This window comes from Mizuhopecten yessoensis, unplaced genomic scaffold (assembly GCF_002113885.1).
Source record: "Mizuhopecten yessoensis strain PY_sf001 unplaced genomic scaffold, ASM211388v2 scaffold1259, whole genome shotgun sequence".
Lineage (NCBI taxonomy): Eukaryota > Metazoa > Mollusca > Bivalvia > Pectinida > Pectinidae > Mizuhopecten > Mizuhopecten yessoensis.
The window spans coordinates 145,081-162,935 of record NW_018403957.1 but is presented as its reverse complement, the minus strand read 5'-3'; the positions used below and the strand labels follow the sequence as shown (position 1 = coordinate 162,935).

At 37.2% G+C, this 17,855-nt stretch overlaps 1 protein-coding gene across 2 annotated transcripts in view; it reads right to left on the bottom strand.

Moving 5' to 3' along the window:
• Positions 1-2,794: 2,794 nt before the first annotated feature.
• Positions 2,795-17,855, bottom strand: part of LOC110458765 (integumentary mucin C.1-like) — a 65,271-nt gene continuing 50,210 nt past the window's right edge. The window contains exons 1-6 of one of the 2 annotated variants that reach the window (XM_021510669.1): positions 9,313-9,487; positions 8,045-8,134; positions 7,439-7,461; positions 6,074-6,391; positions 5,277-5,450; positions 2,795-2,996 (exon numbers count right to left, since the gene is read on the bottom strand). In XM_021510669.1, the coding sequence (XP_021366344.1) occupies positions 5,284-5,450; positions 6,074-6,391; positions 7,439-7,461; positions 8,045-8,134; positions 9,313-9,383 (669 nt within the window). In that variant the 5' untranslated portion in view covers positions 9,384-9,487 and the 3' untranslated portion in view covers positions 2,795-2,996; positions 5,277-5,283. Of the gene's footprint in view, positions 2,997-5,276; positions 5,451-6,073; positions 6,392-7,438; positions 7,462-8,044; positions 8,135-9,312; positions 9,488-17,855 lie in introns of those variants that run through there. The other variant, XR_002463826.1, reaches the window with a different exon arrangement.

Genomic DNA, 17,855 nt, shown 5'->3' with positions numbered 1-17,855 from the left:
TCACGGTAAAGTCTCGTGCCGTGGTGATAAGTGACGAGGATCTGTTATGGTTACAATAAAAACAAGAATACAGAGACGAAACGTTTTAAATTCTTATTCGTCAACTGTATGTCAAACTGATGGAACACACAAGAAAGTATGTTTTGTTACCGATGTACGGACTAGCGGAAATAAGGATACAACATCGATCCTGTTAGTGCTTTCAGGTACCGACTAAAAAGGGACGCATAACGAAAATCAAAAGGTCCGGGCTTCGTATGCATAAACATTCTAGTATTTTTTTCTTAAATGTATACCTAAGTACACGTTTAACCTGCCTCAGTAAGTATTGGTATACACATGAATCCTTAAGAATTCATATAGCTTCATTTCGTGAAAACTTTTGTACGGGTTAGCTCCCGTAGAGCGATAAGTGCTGGCTATAACTGCTTATTCGATACCTATACTGCTTCATGAGGCGTTCAAATTGCAGGTAACGTACATTCTGCAGGTATGCCATTTGCAAGTATATTTAAGATGAAAAAACTACATGCGGTTTCCTTCCAATAAGCAAGCTAGTTATGTTTCTTGCTATCCTCACTACTCCATCGCATACGAAGCCAACTTCTCTTAATGAAATCAATTAAAGGAGTTACGATCACTGACTAGAACAAACCGCGTTGCTTTGTCGTCGTTACTACACAGTATATAGCATTGTCATTACGGTATTGGACTAGTAATCCGTCTCCAAGTTTATTTTTAAACTTATAGATTTTTTCACTATACAGTTTGACGGCAAAGCTTTAAAAAATATATCGTTATATCTAATTAGTGCAAATATTTCCCTGTATTTGTTAGTATCATACACGTTCGTTAAATTCAAGAGTCAATTCTAGTTTTGAGATTTGCTGGTAGCCCGATGCGTCTTATTCGCTAATCTAAGTTTTCGTTAGCGACATACAGATTTGTCTTCTATAATGTAAGACAAATTACAAATGACCAAACTCTCGAACTTTCTGAATCATGAAGTATCGAAACGAAACGGAACGAAATACTAAAACTTACCAGAAGGTTCATGTAATTGGTAACTATTACTCTTATTATCTGTATTTCCTCCAAATGAAGAACACAATATATTTCATATTAATAGAGACAAAATGACACAATAGCAAAATCAAAACGATGGATAATTACATTTATGTCACAAAAAATGTATAAATGTGTTTTAAGACATATGGTAAGGTATACGTACATTGTACAATAAATATTCTCCCTAACGGTTATACTAGCATGTGAATCAATACAGAAAGTGTCATAAATAATTTTGTAGTTACTAATTAAACATAACGATATACAGAGAAACTTTCAAATCAGCTGCTGTAAATTTGTAACATTTTATAGACATTTACCACAGAAGTAATTCTAAATTCTTCCAATTCATTATTCTCTAACCTGAATGGGTTTTCAGTTCTCAGAAGTTAAACTTATTTATTCAGTATTTTTTATATACCGATTGCTCTGAATGTGTGACATATAACAGTAATGACGGTGCTACACGACAAAATATCAGTGATGCAGGTTTCACATATGTATTAGCAGTGACGTAGATTTCACGTACTAGATAAAGTCCTTGTTAATATTCCTAGTTAATAATCTGTAAATGTTATAAACTTCTATTTTTTTAATCATCAAATATAAAAGAAAACTACTTAAGATTTAGACCACAGAATCTTCGCCTGAAATATCGTAGAACTGTAGATAAGTGCGAATGTAAAAGACGTTTAGAGCGAGATTATACTTGAGGTATTATTCCCTTCATGCCAGATGTCCACGTGGATGTATTTCTCCGCTGACAGTTGTATCACGTGATACGTGTATCCAAGAAGAGTTTTAGTTTAAATCAATTTTATTGCAACAAAAGACAAATGGATTGGACAAAAGTTATTGCAACTTACTTACGTCCTTTCCGTAACAGAAAATATATATACAAAATTAATGAGTCACGTAATAACCTAATACAATTCATATATGTATATATATATAAGATGTTAAAGATGGGTAACAGCAAAAGAGGTAATGATAGGATTAGGGACACCAACGTATAGTTTTTAAATATGTATTCGGAGAGTTTACTTGAGATCGCGTGCGTGATTTTCCCAATCAAGTCGGCGTAAGCAGTATAACTAATCTATACATACATGTCCTTCTGCTTTTCTAAAGTTCAATCACATTCCGTGCCGCATTTGCCTTTCTCCTGTGTCACTCCAAGTCCTTTTGTGAATTCCTGCCTTACATACTTAGCCGACTAGATTAGGAAAACCGAACACGCACTCTTTGTCATATGGAAACGGTTATGATATTGATGGACGCTAAGATTGAAGTTAGTACACAGAGATCGTTGGTGTTGGAAAAAGGGAGAGGGGCTGGAATAAGAGAGGAGGTGGAGGGGAGAGACAGATGAGAATAGTCGAAATAGGTATCCTGGTTATTCAATAAGACTATTGGGTATTACATGTTAAACCGTTTGGAGCTTAAAATGAACAGTTGTACAGACCTACAAATTTGAATGTTTAGATTGTAGTCAAGGTTTGCATCTCCGAAGAGAAGGTGTTCAACAGTGATCTCGTTATACCAATCGAGGGATTGGAGCATTATATTACGGGATTGGTCAAATTTTTTACAATTTAGTAAGAAATGGGAAGAGTCTTCCGAGTCATTTCCGCAGTCGCAAGTAGAGTTGTCTCGAAGGTGGGCTTTAAAAAGGTCGTAATTTAAAGAGCTACTGCGGTTTCGTAATTGGCTCTCTCAAGAAGAGTCATCAGTCAGCTTTGTTAGCTATCAGATCGAGGCTGTCCAGCCCGGATTGAAGTGTACCTAGACTTAGGTTATTCAGCCCGGATTAAATTAACCCTGGATCAAGGCAACCCTGTCCGAATTCTGGTTATCCTGCCTAGGTTTAGATTATCCTGCCCAGATCATCATATTTTTATTCGTCTTCTGCGATACAGCATATTCACCTGAAATGGAAGAGATACAGAATGCGTTGACTTGACCGATACTAATGAGTGTTTTGTTTAACGACAAACATAGAGTTCTGGATTCATGTAGAAGTGGGATATATCAAAAGTCAATACTGAAAAATCATCAATTTTCGTGGGATTGAAATTTCGTGGTTTTCATATACTAGCCTGTTTCAATGACATTGTATTTCGATGATTTCTGATTTCCCCCCACCTTACTTACCATATATTTTTTCGTGGGTATTTATTCTCGTGGATTTTTGTTATCCACGAAATAAACGAAATATAATGTCCCACGAAAATTTATGATTTTACAGTATCACTGTCACTTGAGCATAGCTACTTTTCTGAATTTCAAATGTAAAACGACATGTTTTCTTGATATCAAAGTTATCAATACACAATGTATATATTAAACGTGTCGCAACGTTTCAAGACCGACTGGTCTCTTTATAAAGCTATGACAAGCTGATGAATCTTATTGAAGACATGTTTTCTTCTTTTCCATTTTTTCCCTGAATAGAAGTAGTTTTATCTGTCAACTGATCACGCTATGTACTAATAAGGTCTAAGCATGGTATACACATGATCATCCAACAGCTAACACCGTGTAGAAAAATAAGGTTTTATATACTTTTCATATATTCTGCATCTGCAATTACTTTATTTATATTACTGGTGTTCGTCATGAAGTTAATGCAAAATACTGGAGTTATCTTTGATAAACAAAAACGTTTTTTCGTTCCACCATATTTATTACAGTAAATCAAAGACATATTGTGAGATTCTTGAAAACCTATATCGTTAAATGGATTCTATTGGTAAAAATCACTGTTAAAAAATATCATAAAAGGTGTCATTTTCAGAAAAAATGTCACTACACTTTCTCTTAATAACAGTAATTATAAGTGTCTGTTAACACATTTGATAACTGCGTATAATACCCTCATTATAATTCTACGTCCCGTTTGTATTGCATATATTAAGTCTCTCTGAGAAGAAGCGAACTGTAGTCCTTCATGACGGAGACGGCAAAGTAGCTAAACAGGGAGATTAAAGACCTTAAAAACGAGACAAGCAAAGAGGGTTGCACAGAAATTCAGCAGACACATCTAGGAACAGACAAAATAAAGTTTGATTCCGACTTTCCATAGCCGGTGCTTGAAACTGACAGGTGAGTAGGTCACATAACCTAACACGAATAGTGATTATAGTACCGCGACGATTACCCAACGTTACTCGGTGGTTGAGTGCTTTACAAGGACGGACCATGTGATATATTCAGCAGTCTTCGAGTTAAAATATCATGGCGCTGAATACAAACAGCAACCGAGACACACAGAGTTTCATTCCCGTAAAACGTGTCCATATACAACAAAGTAGTCAGTATGGCCGCGCAAATCTTTTTGGGGGGTATATTTATGCATTGATAGCACTTATTTCCTGTTTCCTGGGTATGAAATATGCGGTTAAACCCTTGGATGCACTCACTAGTTCAGCAGCGTCGTACATGGTCAGTGACAGGATGGATGCCCGTATGTACGTTACAAATGACCGTAGACTTGATGGCCACAATGACCTCTTCTAAAGATGGCACGGTTCGTGATATACACACATTAATCAGTGTTAATTTGAAGTTAAACAGTATTTCTATAAACATTTATTTTTTATATAATTTAGGTGTTTTACGCATTCCCCTTCTGATTGAACGGTCACTTAGACAGATTCAAATTTTCACATTTTTTGGCCTCTACAATGTAGCATACCCGTGGTTCCTAGAAGGGCAACACAGCTGTAGTTCATTTTTGGCATTCTGTACCAATTTCGAATTTGTTTTATGTTCATGTTTTTGAAAAAAACACAATCAACCACATCTCGTGATTGTTTTCTATGATCACTTGCCTGTTTGTAGTTTTTCTTTTGACACGTGATTTGTGTTTGTAGACACGTGACTGGTTTCTATTAGCATACTGGTGATCCAGTTGCTTTAGTGCTCAAACAATTGTCCTTGACAACTTCGTCATAAGCATACACATCGATATATGTACAAAGTAATAATACCTCTATTCTGAAACCGAGGATACCTTCAACAAATCATCAATATACAACATATGATATATAATAAATCATCGAATCAGAAACTGAATATATATGTGGCGACATCTATGATGTACGTCACATGGGAGATCACTCGACGTGTCTGCTTTGACTACAATCTACTTTTAAGGCCAGCTTGTCTAACATTAAAAATTAATGAAATAACAAATCGCCGATTACCTAGTGTTTACACTTCGGTACATGTGGAGTTCATTGTACAGTCCCTCTTTGCGTGGTTATAAAAGAACCCAGTCTCGCACCGAATCTTAGACAGCACGCCGTTCTGGCAGTCAATGTACATGTTACAGTAGAGGCCGGGCTGACGTCCTGTAGGCTCGCGACAGCTTGCCGTGCCTGATTTAAAGACAAACAAACAAACAAAACGTTAACTGTTAGCAGGATTTAAGAGGTTTTGTATTGTAGTGTTATATGTTTGATACCAACTATAATTACCCTCCCTCTGATGTTTCTATCTATTGTTTTAAAGATGTATGCGTTCAGGAAACACCCCGTTTGATACTTAAAACGAAATGAAATGTATTCTACCGTGAGAGTAAAGGCAATGCATAGGCTTGCGCCGACGTTAAAGTGACAACCCAAAGAGTAGCGTAAACTTTTCATGTGAGGCTACAGTTCTCTCAGCAAGGTAACGGTCTTAAACATCTCGTAAACAATAACATGTCCTCACGTAATCATCAAACGACAAATTAAATCATAATTAATAAACAACAATAAGGTCTTTATTACAAATTACCGGTATAACTGTTGGTCAATGTAGTTTGTATCGAGAAAAGTGCATGTCTCTTCTGTGTGTGAAAAACATATCACGCACCACTATAAAAGTCCATATCGCTTGAAAGGAAGGAGTGGCCATTTACAGTTTTGAAGGAAAGTATTACTCACCAGTTGGAAGGGCCAAATAACTTAAAGGAAGGAATGACCATATCACTAAAATGAAAAAGGATAAAATCACTTACCCGCGGGAGTAGTCATACATGAGCGCGAGTGTTGGTCCCACACTTGTTCACGGTCTGGTCCGCCGTTGGTACTTCTGGTGACCGGACACGTGACGAGTGTTGGGATATTGCCCTGACACTGGAAGTATTTGGTTTGATCTTTGTCAGGAAAGAACGTATCCAGGGAACAGTCGATAGCACTGGTCGGATCTGTAGTAGTAGTGGCCGGGGCTTCTGTTGTCGTCGGTTTGGTTGTCGTAGGGCTTGGTGACGTTGTTGTTGGGGAGGTTGTAGTGGTCGAGGTTGTTGTTGGGAGTGTAGTCGTTGTTGGAGGGAAAACTGACAACGAGACAATATGAACTTCATATCCCGGTTATTACGTTAGTTTAAACATTTGCAATATTTATCCTGATCATATTTTGCGGTTTTTAAACTTGCGAGTCTTCATAGATATTATTTTTTTAAACCAATTATATCAGAAGAAACAGCGAATTCGTGGATTGGTTATATCACGAGTATACTGAAACTCAGAAGATTACAATGAAATAAAAACTCAAATAAACATAGGCCAACAAGCGGACATTATATAGAATTAGTTTATCTGGTGTAATATTCTGTACTTATACTGCACGACAGAAATCATTCTGAGCTATATTACCCCAAAACAGAAATCTAACATTTGACAAAATGTGTATCTTATACATTGATCGCTACAATTATGAAGATTGACATTTAACATCGTATATCCGAGAAACCGCCGCTGTGCTAGACTTCAGACATCAGTGTTTGAGACATAAAGACTGTCACGGTTTATAACGGTGAACACAAGTATATCACATTTATACATGTATTAACACGACCGATAGGATTTTACTGAGTTCTAAGCGTAACTACAATCTAGCAAACATTTCCATATTTCAGATTGAAATGTGATGTATACATGTATATCTAACGGGAAGATGTGCTAACGCCACGGAATTTTCAAATACAGGACGACTTTCAAGAGCAACGGAAACTACGAAACACCTTCATGTAATATGTTAGAACGCAAAAGAGACCATTCCAACAAGTGGTACATATGTTTGTTGCTCGTGCACTTTGGCTAAAAAAAAGGTGTAAACGATCTCTGTGGTACTTCCGGTATGTGGAATACATCAAAAGTTTGGCACCGGCGTCCACTTTAGTTGGTTTCTTGTTAATGTCTACCCTCTCGGGGAAAATTAAGTTAGAAAGTCAAAAAGTTATATATCACTCCGGAAAACGAATAAGGAACAATTGTCCAATTTTATACTTTCCTCTAGAATAATGAAGTACAGAGTTAAGATTTAAATACCACATACAATTGTATTATTGATTTCCCCCCCATGAAAGATAAATTATACTTACCACAAACTTGTTTGGTTTTTATCCTGTAAAATATTGGAGAACCATTTGAATATAGATAACGGAGACAATGGATTGTATAATAAATATACATTGTATCTTTATTACTGACTATGATATCGGAATTCAATAAAAACGGCTTGGTATAATGATAATAATATAGCACCATACCAATATTGGTATCATCTTTGTGGAGACATTCCCTCATAAGCATACATCGAACAAATAATTAATAACAAAGGCATGGCATATATCATGTTACTGTAGAGATAAAACGTTTTATAATAGTTATATAAGCATATCATGTTATAATAACGTCATATATCATAATGTACTAGAAATACGATATCATGTTATAATTTAAGTTATATATCATTATGTACTAGAAATACAATATCATGTTATAATTTAAGTAATATATCATAATGTACTAGAAATACAATATCATGTCATAATTTAAGTAATATATCATAATGTAATAGAAATACAATATCATGTTATAATTTAAGTAATATATCATAATGGGGTAAAATATCATGGTTTAATAGAGATAATGCAATCGAACAATGAAAAGTGTTAGTAGAAATATCAATATAAACGTTTACTTACTTTTTACAATTTCCGCCGAATATCCTTTTCAGCCCACAAACAATGGAATTGACCCGTTCTTCAACAATGGTGGTGTTACATATTGGTCCTCTGTTGACAAATAAAGAGACAGCATTACTTGGTTAACATCATAATGACCTCCGTGTATATGCTAAGGGATTATTGACAAACGTGTGTACACCATCGTATCCCAGACGATAAGGTGCTGGCTATTTTAATTTTTTGACACTCTTCTCCCTGAATATTGACAAACGTTTGTACACCATAGTATCCCACGATAAGGTTCTGGCTGTTTTAAATTATTGACACTCTTCTCCCTGTANTGGCTATTTTAAATTATTGACACTCTTCTCCCTTAAAATTGACAAAGGTTTGTACACCATAGTATCCCAGACGATAATATAAGGTGCTGGCTATTTTAAATTATTAACACTCTTCCTCCTGGTACAATTAAATATGCTAGATCTGACAAATATTTTTATAAGTTTGAAACATTTGATATTATTTTCTACTGTCAGATAATCATTGTGTTATACTGTTATACATCTTCCTGTGATAAAATGTCTACATTACACAAAGAAGTTCTTTGCGTTCTCATGCTAGGATCACTGCAAATGAATAAGTGATTTTCAACAACATTTACAAGGAACAGATCAAAATTCACGGATTAACACCGATGCATTGTACCTCTGCTTTGAACTTTGAAGTTTAACAAGGCGACAGAGACGAAATGGCTCAAGTGCTTAAATATTCAGTGTTCAAATCGACAAAAATGATTTTTTATCCGAAAAAGTAGGTTAACGGAAGGAGTAACGTAGTGGCTGAGGAATGTGAAACTTGAAATATTCAAAGTCATCGAATTGTTCCGTAAAAATAATACACGCTTGTCTGAAAATGTTAGGAAACAGAATGTGTTCCTTCCTGGTATGTAGCCGCCCGCCACTCTCAGATTTCAAAGAGATACTTTGCTTCAAAGATGAACTTAACACACACACAGTGATTTCATCTTTACGAGTTGGTAATATATACGTAGACTATATATATCACACAAATCAATTACAATGTATCATACCTCTGTTTGGTCCTTCTAGGTCTCATCAATGGAGTTAGGTGCCAAAAAAACAGAACATCCAATTGGGATACAAACAAGGAGAATTGTAAGAGTGTTTCTAATATAATTTGTCTTTACGTTCAAACAACATTATTAATTAAATATGGCTTTATCAAATAAGTTTTTAAAACATTATTTTATGTAAACAGAGACTTACTGTGCCGTTACTCCCGCTGATACCCACACAAGGAGCAGACAAAACGCCAGCGAAAATACAAAAATCCTCATCTTTAGACGTCTTCGCAAAACCAAACCAAATCGTCCGTTTGGTTTGAAAACATAAGTTACATTAAAAAAATAAACAGACAAAGATGGACGTTTAAGATCTTATCCTCGCGCTTACTCCTGACATTCCAGAAAACAGCTCGACTGTAAGAGATAAACCCGAGAGAATAACTTACGTGGGGCTTGGTTTTTATGTTACGCCGACGGGCGAGCCGGCATTTGTCATACACGCATTAATAATCAATAGGTGAATAAGTTTTTATCTGTTAATTTTTTCTTCCTGAGCTATAATTAACATAATCGAATTGTGCAGTTTATTGTTTGAATGTACAAGATGTTGTCAAAATGTTCAGATTATGTATTAATTAGTATCAATATTATAGACATGAATTTAAATATTATTTTAAATACGTTTTGTTTTCATATGAGATTGATTAAATCTCTAGGAGAGCTCCATATGAATCCATGGATGAACACGTCCCATACGGCTTTTTCGTCCCAGTAAGACTCATTCGCAACATTTAATATTAGACAAAAAATATAAAACCCACAATATCAAAGTTTTACTTTCTACGAAAAACAATGTACGTATTAAACAAATCGCAACGTTTCAAGACCAACTGGTCCCTTTGTCAAGCTATGACTCAGTGATGTTATTGAATATATTACCCACATCTAAAGTGTTCGGAAACATTTGTGGAGATGGAGCAAACGAGAGATGTGTCCGAAAAACCTTTGAACTCATTAAAAATCTACAACAGTTGATTTTCTATTTAAACAGGTTTTCAATTTAAACCATGCCAAAATATATTCTAGCGCCACACGTAAAAAGAGAAAAAGAAATCGAATGTGCGAACCTTTTGTCTAGTGTCACTGTTTATTTCGACACAATAGCATGACGTCATGTTTATTGTCTTACATTCCGAGGTGTTATTATTGTATAACTTGATATAAAAGCCTGTTTGACTCATACAGTTCTACTGCACGTGTTGAGAGGGGATGCTGTTGCTTCTCTGTCCTTGTTTTTCTAACATTCGATATTATTTGGTTTCTACTTATCATAGAACTGGGATTCCACTTTTCTTTTGTTTATTCATTAATGTATCAAAATCATAGTACAGTTCTCAGGATTGACATGACTTGTTATTTTAGGAGCGACACATTTACAAAAATTAAGATTATAAAGTTAAACGACACAGTTCTACATAACTTAGTAATACATAATGTAAATGTACATCAAGTTGGTGTGTCATCTACACTAAACTATTCACCATCCCATACCGGAAGTAGTATAATAGGTGTATTTTACCCGGAGCTGTATGCCTGGACAATGTTACTCTATATGAATGATGTGGAACAGATGAACGTAAGATAACGGGGAATGATGTTTGAGTTTAGATAACGAGGATTTACAAAAAGTTAAATAATAATAATAAAATATTTTGCATGTGTTTAACACTAAAGTCTGTAAATATGTTTCCTGAACAGGAAAACGTTCTGGCATGATCCCACATTAAACTTGAAAGAAAATCTTCTAATTAATGGATTATATTTTTTTGTTTTGAATTCCACGTTTTGAGCCTACTGTGTCACAATACGACCTTTTTAAATGGTAGCGACACGGGGAGGGGGCATTTGGTTTGGTTTGTTTGTGTTTTACTTCCTTTTAACAGCAATGGTCATTTAAGGACGTGTCAGGTTTGGTGGTGGATGAAAGCCGAAGTTCCCGGAGAAAAACCACCGACCTACGGCCAGTACCTGGCGACTGCCCCACATAGGCCTGAAACTCGCGACCCAGTGGCATGGTGGAGGGCTGTGGTAGCAGAATGTCAAGTGGTAGCAGAATGTCAAACGCCTTAACCACTTGGTCACTGAGGCCCCAGGTGGTAGTGGGAAGGTCGCATACTCCATAGAACTAGAAAAGCCAGCAATACAACGTAGTTCATGATGATTCATTACTTGTTTGTAATACAGAAGTGCGATTAGGTAGTATTTCGTCTTTTTCTTAGTGCTATAGTAGATCGATGCTTTGTCTGCAGACACAGCTATGGGACATCGGGGTAAAGAAATACAGGCATGTGTTTTGTATTTGTTAGAGATTTTAAGCGTCTGATTTTTTTTTTGAATGATGGATCAGAGAGATGTGATCAAAGTCAACTTGTTGTCGTTGTCGACATTAAAAAAGTCTCAGTATCTTGACATTTGATATCTGTGCAAACTGGTATAAATACAAAAAATAATCATGTCAATATTCCATATCAATCTACCAGACAGTGAAGTATACATGTGACAAAATCATCTCATAGTTGGTGTAGTATTTTGGTATGATGCTGCCTTTGTGTAGTGTAACTTACAGCCACACTCCGTTCGAGTTATCTCTCTTTGATCTAATAAAGTCTAATGGGAATAACGTTTTCAGTCTGAGGTATATAACACACACAAAGGTTTTACTGTTCCACGTAGTTAATATTTCCTATAATTAAATCATAGCAGTAGATGTTCATAACGATCGATATGTACTACTTATGGAATAGGAGCAACGATTACGAGCTAGTATATGTTTGTTTGTTGTGGGGCTTTTTCTCTGGTTACATATTTATTATTAATAATAATAACAATAATAACTCGAGGTTCTTATATACCGCTTTATCACAACCTAGTTCGTAGGTCGTCCCAAAGAGTTTCAGAAATTATTATCCTTGGTTATAGGGCCTTTGCCACCAGCCAATATCTTTCTCAATTCCCTGGGGAGCATACAGACGGAGCTGCCATTTCGAAGCTCGCGGCTACATGTAGCATTCAACAATTCAAGCACTGCCCAGCCACGTACTCATTCACAGCTGAGTAGACTGGAACAAACTGAGTAAATTGTCATGTTCAAAGACATAACACAGTGCCGAGCTGTGACTCGAACCCGCAACCCGTCGGTCACGAGCCCGGCGTCCTACCATTAGACCACTGTGCCTCTAGTGATAGGGTTTCCGTCCTGGTTGTAACCGCTCCAGATGTCTACACACACTACTTCTCCATACAACTGCTTCAGACTGGTGACCAATACGATTCGTTTTGGGAGATGAATGTTTTAACCGGTAACCAGTTGTGTTAGTCATGCAAGAAATCCTGCATAATCGGAAACACGATAAATGGTGGATTTGATTCACTTCTAGGATGGGTAAAATCTGTCAGATGCATCATAAAAATAATAATCATATTGCGGATTGAAAATAAAGAATGACCCACATAACAATCTGCATTCGATTTGTAAAATAAAGACGTAATCATTGTCTACAAACATTACTACATTAAACTTTTCCTGCTTACTGTGTCGACATACATTTCCCTTTTTTATATTGTTTTATTTTTCAAGTTTTTTGTTACATCTACATCAAACAGACATTACACACAAACTCTCACTTGTAGACAGAAGCATGCGTTTCTCAATCATAGTCATTTATACACATCATCATCATCATCATTATCGTTGTCGTCGTCCATATCATTTTCAATTATATTGAAAGACGAAATAGTAGTCCATTGTGCGTCTGCATGGTGGTACATTGTACACGGTTTTGTGGTGCATCTTGTGAAAAACTCACAAATACCAAGGTTTACAGACTGATTATACAATCGTGAGAATTACAGGGTTCTTTGCTGTCCATATCTCTGTTAAGTTCGTTGGTAAGACTTTCCAGGAGACTATATTGACTCTCCTTCGAGAACAAAATACCCCTCATCTGGCCAACATATTTTGCTTTTATATGAAGCTGAACTTATTTAAGAATGTATTAGGACTGGGAACAAAAAGTGTGTCAAGCCCTTCAATTTCACTTTTAAATCTATCATATACCAATATAAATATAAACTTTATTTATTTTACAACAATTATGTAGCGGAGGCCCAAGACGGGGATAATGCACCATTGACACCGCAGCAAGAGTCCGGACTCGGATCCGATTTACATATGTAGTAATAAGATGTCAATTATATCAATGAACACAGTGTTACATTCTTTATCAGAACAAGTGAAAACTGTGGAAGACACCCTAAAAAGGCCGTTAGAGATCACAATGAACAGAGAAACAAAATAAAGAGATTAACAATTAGCATCGGGGAGATTTACGCGTAAAATTAAAAACTAAAACGAGATTTATACGAACTTGCAACGATCGTAAAGAATACCAATATGCACGATAAAAGAACTTACGCGGGAGTTGTCGGCTCTCCTTCCAAAAACGCTAACCCGTCGGAACCCCTTGTGGCATCGACACATATCCAGGTGAAAACTACACAGGTAAACAAAACAGGTACCGAACGCATTGGTAGCGATAGTCACATAGCGGACACAGGTAAACAAGGCACTCACGTGCAGGATAACGGTAAATGCGAAAGTGCTATTCCCAAAGCTACGGAAACTTAAAGGGACCAGCAACAAACAGAAATGTGTCGCACAACAAACGATGATTCGAAATTACGGCCGCGAAGCGTAAAATTTGACGATACAGGAGACACCATTGTGAAGAAAATGATAGAACACTGCTATGGTAAGGGTACTCATGAGACGGTTTCTACCACGACCAACATGTCAACATCGAAGCCAAACATACAGACTCGTGATACGGAAAACAAACGCGACAACACGAGGAATACCGCCGATGTACACAAACGTAAAAAAACCAGACGGCAGCACTCACATGCAAACGAAACGCACGACGTGCAACGAACACATGTGTATGACGGTTTGAAGTTACATCGAAATACCGAAGCCCATAAGGAACAAGGCGCGGATAATGACGAGGACGTGTTTATTGGAGTTGGGCGAAAACCACGAACTTACAGGTACTATGCAAGCGGGATAGGTGCACGGACAACGAAAAATGGGATATTCAACTACTTAAAACGGAAAGGAGTAGATGTACAGTGTAAGTGTCAAACTGTTTAATTGCAGGAAAAGTATGTCATCAGCAAAAGTCAGCGTAGCCAAATCGGACGCCAGTATCGTAGAAGGTACTGGCATGTGACCCGACAATGTCCATTGCCGCCGTTGGCTTAATGTTAGGGACTGGGAAACAAGGATTTCCGAACGAAACCACTCGGAACACGCCAGATCATACGGAGGGTTCGGATCACCCGATGATCATGTCGATTACCAGAGAAACGAACACGATGATAGTAGATAGACTGAAAGAGGAAGGAGAGATCAGGCCTTCGACAATGAACAATATTACGACAAAGATGACGCGCAATACTAAGCAAAAACGGGAAGGCGCTCCCAATATGCGATCTATCTTTACTTTATCAATCTTAGTTTGGAATGTGCGAGGGATAATGTCGTAGACAATTTATAGAATCAACGACATGACGACTTCGTAATTATCACCGAAAACAAGCTACCAGAACGAGCTCTATCATTTCTTGACTCTATTAATCATAAGTATTTCGCTCTCCCTTTTGCGAAGGCGGGCATTTTTCGTACTACGCACGGATCAGGAGGCGTAGCTATACTAGTAAAACGACGGTTGTTACTCAACGTACAATTTATATAACGCATTGATTGCGACAGAATAGTAGGACTTGTGTTCACGAAAGGAAGCGGAGCACCAACGTATATATTAGCTGTGTATATGCCTAGCGACAACGACGTCAAACAATACGCAGAAGTTCTAGAAAAGCTGACGGATCTTTACTGCTATTATTCGTCTATGGGAGAAGTTATCTTAGCGGGTGACTTTAATGCGCGCATAAACGAGAGCTCACTGAACTATATAAGTAAAATGAAAACGGACAAACTTAAAACATTTTTTGACTCGAATTCATTACGCGCAGCAAATTTCGATCACGATGCATCTGGTTATAGCTACACATTTAAAACATGCAAGACGACACTTGACTATATTTTCGCAAATAAGGAATCACCAATTATGCACGACTTCACAGTATTAACAGCAGATAGCGGCATAGCGTCTGATCATTTATCTATCGGCTGTGGTTTATCAATTCCAATATATGAGAAGGACGACAGCGATACAGAACAGCATAATCATCCCGACATATCCTGGCAAAACACAGATACACACCTTATAATAGACTACCAACTACGACTACATCACAAACTGTCGGAAATGGAAATGATGGAAATAAATACTCATTATGACATTGAAGCGTTCACAGAAATATTGACTGTCTATAGTCCTTGCTGCACGCTCAACAATACCGCAGAAGAAATTCAATTATAAGATAAAACCTTACTTTACTAAAGATGTCAGGAGTGCCCATAAACTTGCACGAAGAAAAAGAAAAGAGTAGATTTCTGCTGGAAAACCTAGAGGGCGAAAGCATTTGACCAACAAACAATACAAAGAAGCGAAATCGTCATTCAGAACAATACATAACAACGCGCTTAACGACTATATGGATAAATGTGATAGGAAACTAGAGAGAACCGCAGACTACGATGTGAGACAATTATGGAGACTAATTGCAAAACGAAAGAATAAGAGGGCAAATGTATGTAATGAGTTAGAGTACGAAGGTATCACAGCGCGAGGCCCACGAGAAATTGCGGATACTTTTGCATCATATTTTGAAGTTATATACAGCAACACCGATACTAACAGCGACAGCATACCTAATTCAGAAAGCAGCATACAAAAACACCCTATATTTGGTTGCCCATTTACGTTCGAAGAGGTGGAATCAGCGATCCGAAAGTTGAACTTTAAGAAAGCACCTGACATTGACGAGTTACATAACGAATACATTCGTTACGGAGGTAGGCAACTTATTTGTATGGTATTACGTCTCTTTCATGCGATTAAAATACAAGGATACATACCCAAAACATGGAAACTTGGAATCCCAATCCCAATTTATAAACGGAACAATAAATCACGTAAAAACCCGGACAGTTACAGACCAGTATCACTACTTCCCGTTATGTACAAGTTATTGGAAAAAGTGATTTACGAAAGGATGAAAGTGTGGTGTGCCATACAGGAAACGCCCTTCCCAAACAAGCAACAGCAGGGTTTCCAAAGTGGACTCAGCAGCATCACGACATCAATTACCCTACATGAAACATTCGCTGCAAATCTAGAACTCCACAGCAAAGTATATGTCGCGTTTCTAGACACAAGGAAAGCGTTTGACACCGTTTGGCATGATTTAAGCAAATTAAAAACCATTGGAATAACGGGATCGCTAAAAGATGTCATCGAAGCATCGTACACTGATATCAAAAACTCTGCTCTTGTAAATTCAGTTCGCTCAAAATGGTACCATGTAAACCGCGGGCTAAGGCAAGGCGGGATCCTCTCTGGACTTTTATACCTGGTTTACATCAACGAACTACTAAAGCAGATAGAAGACTTGAAATGTGGTGCTACCGTGATATACCTGCACAGCGGTAGTCCAACTCCAGCGGATGACATGTCTCTAATTGCTACGAGTCCGCGGGCACTATCTAACATGCTAGAAGTAACAGCCAATTATTCAAAATCCTGGCGATCCACCTTGAACAACAGCAAGTGTGCTATTCTAGTATTTGGAGAAAAAGTAAACCACAAAAGAGACCTGGAATTTATGATAAACAATGAACGTATATCTGTGCAAAGAAAAACGCCATACATTCGTTAACAGGAATAGGAACAGATTTCACTAATTCGAACACTATGACATTTGCAAAACTACACAAAACTGTTGTTATACCTACCGCTCTCTACGGATGCGAATTACGGTCCAATTTGACACTGTCTGACGTGAAACGTACAAATCAACTGCGCTACACTACGCTACGAAACGCATCATGGGACTAAATAAAATGACCAGATCAGATATGGCTGAAAGCATGTTTAGTACGATAAGACCGATACATACTCAAGCTAAGCAAATTTTCATCAGGAGACTATTCACATTTGTATGTAAAGGAGATCTCTTCCAACATCGAGATTTTATATCGGATATAACCAAAATATTACACCATTATCATCTGGAACATCATTTGTATTCATATTTAGAAACGGTACATTTCCTTCCAAAGGAGCGTGGAAAATTATAGTGAAAAGGGCTGTACATTTAAAAGAAGACCGCGAACTTAAAAAGAGGATGGAGTCGGATATAGAGTTTTCTCGCTTCCGGGAAATCCATGCTACATACAAACATCCATATATTTTACAAAGTATGGCCCAGTCTGCAAATGATCTCAGCGCAGTCAAACTTGTGACAGCCATGGTCACATGTATACACGTATATGTGACCGGTGTGGCCTGGAGTACGATATGATATGATTAGCCACATTGTTACGTCATGTACTTCGACCAAGTTACTAAGAGATACATATTTGTACTTAGTTGAAAACAAATTTCCACCGACTGTGTTTGTGACATTATCAGGACTAGACAACGAAAACAAACTTCGAATGTTTTTCGCTAAACCATACTACAAGGACTTCAACCTAACGGACACTGAAACAAAAGAACT